This window comes from Cydia amplana, chromosome 9 (genome assembly GCF_948474715.1).
Source record: "Cydia amplana chromosome 9, ilCydAmpl1.1, whole genome shotgun sequence".
Taxonomy (NCBI): Eukaryota; Metazoa; Arthropoda; class Insecta; order Lepidoptera; family Tortricidae; genus Cydia; species Cydia amplana.
In genome coordinates this window covers 10,769,586-10,773,692 of record NC_086077.1, presented here as the reverse complement: position 1 = coordinate 10,773,692, position 4,107 = coordinate 10,769,586, and the positions used below count along the sequence as shown (strand labels likewise).

Sequence of the window (4,107 nt, the reverse complement as noted above, 5' to 3'; positions counted from 1 at the left end):
ACAAAATTTTTCACCACACCAACCCGAAGAAAATATTAAATGTAAGATATCAAACAAAATCAAATTCAAATTAATGTTATTAAATAGGTATTTATCATTCAAAAACCATCATTTAAAAGTCAATTCTACCAGCAAACATAAGGAAAACAACTCAAACTTTGTATTTGATTACTTTGCCTCACATGTGAATAAAATGCAACTTTGCTACCAGGTTTTGAACAATCAAGAGAGCCTTTTCCAGTTGGTGTGGTGAAAACAATCATATCACGTCACAATGGTACATAATACCAAACTAATAAAAAAATGCATGGAGACCTTATGAATAAAATTTGTTCATAACGTGACCGTGCAATCTGGCGGCGATGTACATACCTGCGGCAATTTCTTTTCTGGAGTTTGGTGTATCCCTCCAATATGAACGACGCCGGGGGGCACAGGACGATTGCCCTCCCAAATAGGATGAGTGTTTAAAAACAGCATATCAATATTATTTTGCAGCTCACTCAAAGCAGGAGTGTCTTCACCAAAAATTTTCCTGACGACTGTATTTTCTTTTGCTTCTTTGTTTTTATGTCGATTTTGCTTAGAAAATGTATCATAGTAAACGACAACCTTTTCCCAAATGGACAGGTTGTAAATACGCGAACTTAATGGATCTAGGTACAGTATAGGATGAGTTGGTGCTCCAATAACATGGTAATTATCAAAAATAGCACCCAGTGAACTAACAGCTATAACTGGTGCTTTAATAACATGTGAAAATCCAAGAGCTTGTCGAAAGCAAGCTTCCACTAACAGTAAATCAAATGTATGATTTTGGTTCTTGATTATGTCTTTCACTTCAAAAACTGACGTTTGCTGTTCGAATATGGTTCTGAATGCTTTATCGAAAATTTCATATAGTGAACTGGAGTCATCTTGTTTCCCGTTAATAAGTTTTGACATAACTTGTTTCCAAGTTGCGTAGGATACGTCGTGTACGTCGATTTCCGTCAAGTTTTCTGGTGCTTTTCCTGTAGTAAACGCAGGATCGGGTGTGATCACTACCACCTCATGTCCGCGACGCGCGAGCTCTTGTGTAAGGGGTCTGAACGGCAGTTGGTGACTTATTGACGGAGTTGGAAATACGGCCAAGATTCTTGCGGCATCTAGGCTCGAACACACTAGCGCGCACAAGCACACGAAGTCTCTCAGTCTAGACATTGTTTCATTGTAGTTTGATAAATCAGAAAGCTACTACATATATATTTTCTTGTGGCAAGGTCATTATAATGTATACCTTATCCACGATAACGAGCTAACAAAAGAAAACTTAGACTGCACGTGATTGGTCAGCGATAAGGGCGATGCACGTGCATCGTGCAACGGGTGAGTTACATGACAGTCAACTCTCTTGTACGGTGCGGACGCGTCTAATTGCTCTCCTTTGTATTGTTTCAGTTCTTTGTAATATTTCAGTAGCCAGACTCTAATCCAAATTCCTCATATTATGATCATCACACTTCGACGGAGTGACTTCGTCCAAATAACGATATTGATTAAAGTTTATCTGAATCGTTTGGGCCAAAACACAACGGCACGGCACGGCACGGGCACGTGACACGTTGTGACGTTATATCGTGGCATGATGCGACGTCGTGTCACGATACGTTGATATAACGTTGTGACGTCGTTTCGTGGGATTCTACGATGTGCATTGATTTTGTACATTTATAAAAAAACGAATTATCTTCAAATGAAATGTCTTACATAAAATAGCTTTGATACAAAAACGCACAAGTTGGTAAAAATTATCATCAATATACAGCAGCGATACATATAGCAGTACAAAATCATTGTCGACGTATTTTTGGGGTATCTGTATAATTAGTCTAGGTACCTACTATACACTACTGTATAATGTACTTCTGTGTCGTGGCGAAAAGTGACACTAATAGTGACGCCAATTCCAATGTAGAGACCATTACGAATGACCGTCTTCTGCAGTAAAATAAGACCGCATTCATGTATTTTGAACGGTGTACGGCCGGTGCCTGCCGCGGACATCGGACATATTACCAACTACGTGCGGTCAGACAGACAGCAGCCTTAATCTGTAGTCTGCGAGGAATAATCCAGCTGACGTCACGCACAATACAATACAACACATTCACGTTTCTGCTGCTTGCAGAAGAAACAGAAAAACTCGGCGTCTTTGACAAACTCTAAGGGCGAGCAGTACGTGCTTGCACCTCCTAGGTATACGAATGAAATGACTATGACTAATAATTTTTTTTTTAAAGTGCATTTAAAATAACCTAGGCCATTTCAGTTAAAGTTGTACTCACTATTCTGTTTTAGATTTAGCTTAGGTATGTTAGCTGTCACGATTTCCCAAAATTTCCATACATTTTTGGTTCTTCTATTCCGTTACCGTTCCGTTAAAAAGTATGAAAAATTATGCTAAAAAAATTAACCTCAAACTGGAAGTAACTGTGTTATATACAGCTTTACGCAACATTCAACAGAAAAACACTAGGCTTATAGTTGAAATAAACTTTATCGCCACTAACTGTTCCATTCCGAAGATTGACTATCACTGCGCTTTTGTAGGCAATCATATATTTATGGCAATGAAAAAATTGGTCTCTCGTCAACTATATAACTCTCTGTCGGACAGATTGCGATTCAATTATTCATGCAAGCCATCTTACTTTGGTAATGGTGGGGTTCATCAGTGGCTGATGAACCCCATGTTTATTAGACTTTTATTTTGCTCTCAGCAAGAGATTCATTTAGCTTAGTATAAAAATAAGCAGTTATTAATCAGGTAGGTTAAAGCCACATTAAAGTAATTTGTTCAACACGTGCCCGGTTAGCGTTGAGATGACACCAGGGACAAGCTATGCACGCCCAGAGTATGCCTTGCAGCATGCGCTTAGTTAACATGAGACGTAGCAGTGATATGTTTGAATTGAGGCTACTTACTATAATATTTCAGCAAGAAATATGATAACTCAGGTGTTCCTACGTTTACCTGTTAAAGTTATGGCTAGGCGTTTTGACGAAAGAAAAACCACATAAGGTTAGTGTGCTTTTAGACCAGTAACTTACTCGTAACTTAATATATAAGAATTCATAAATTTTGTATTAAAGGAAAAAATGGAAAACGTTACGCTTCCGGCAGGACTTGAACCCGCATCCTCCGCAAACCGTGCGTTGCTCTTAACCCTTAATCAAATACCGGGAAATTATTTCCCACTTCATTCTAATTTACGAAATATTTTTTATGTTTTTAATGGCAGCACTCAGCGATACCAACCATGTAACGTTAAAGGGGGAAGTACGTCCCTGTTGGTAGGGAAGGTAAAAGAAGTACTACCAACTCGTTAACAAATTAAATATTTATTTAAATAAAAAAAACTAAGTTTTGAATAGGGTCGTGAAGTGGGTGGTCAAGGCCCGTCTAAATTTGCACCCGAGATCCGGTACTGCCCTGGCTGGTCGAGGGTCCGCAGCAGGTGGGTGTCACTCGACAGCGCTGAAGAGGAGCAGGGGCGACGGCGGGCGAACGGCTATGGCTCCAACCCTGCCGTCGAGGTGGTGATGGTGTTTGACGGCCGACGGTCTTGTATTTAAAATGTTACGACGCACTCTGTGGATTTCCAGAAGTCTTAGTGAGGTGTTCCTGCTCGCTCTGCTTTTGTGAACACCCTGTGATGATGATGATGGGACCATGGGAAAGCCGGTGCACCATAAGCAGAAAGCGTGTTTGAGTTCACAAGCAGAGCGGAGTTACAAAAGCGAAGGAAAAGCACAGAGTAAAGAAAGAAAGAAGAACAAAGAAGTGAATTTAAATAAGTAGGAGGGTACGCACAAATACTTACTCGTACCCGCCACTATAAGAACAAAGGAAATTGCTAGATCATTCTAGAGCTAAAAGCATTTAGCAAAAGATGGAATGGAACGTAAGATTAAATTTAGGTTTTGCGATTAATATGAATCGAATAACAAACTACTTTAACACTAAAGCTACTTATTCTAATGAAACGTTCAACACTTTGCACTTACCAATACGTGGGTGCGGGAAAACTTATATGTGCGAATACGTCGCAAAGCAGATTATTA

The 4,107-nt window shown here is 39.6% G+C and overlaps 1 protein-coding gene across 1 annotated transcript; it reads right to left on the bottom strand.

The window, feature by feature from the left end:
• Positions 1–333: 333 nt before the first annotated feature.
• On the bottom strand, positions 334–1,203 carry LOC134650839 (UDP-glucosyltransferase 2-like). The gene has a single exon (XM_063505771.1). The coding sequence runs from the start codon at positions 1,201–1,203 to the stop codon at positions 334–336; it is 870 nt and encodes a 289-aa protein (XP_063361841.1).
• Positions 1,204–4,107: the final 2,904 nt, after the last annotated feature.

What these genes read in the sequence shown, in the direction of transcription:
- LOC134650839 (XM_063505771.1), bottom strand. Translation starts at nt 1,203, where the DNA reads ATGTCTAGACTGAGAGACTTCGTGTGCTTGTGCGCGCTAGTGTGTTCG.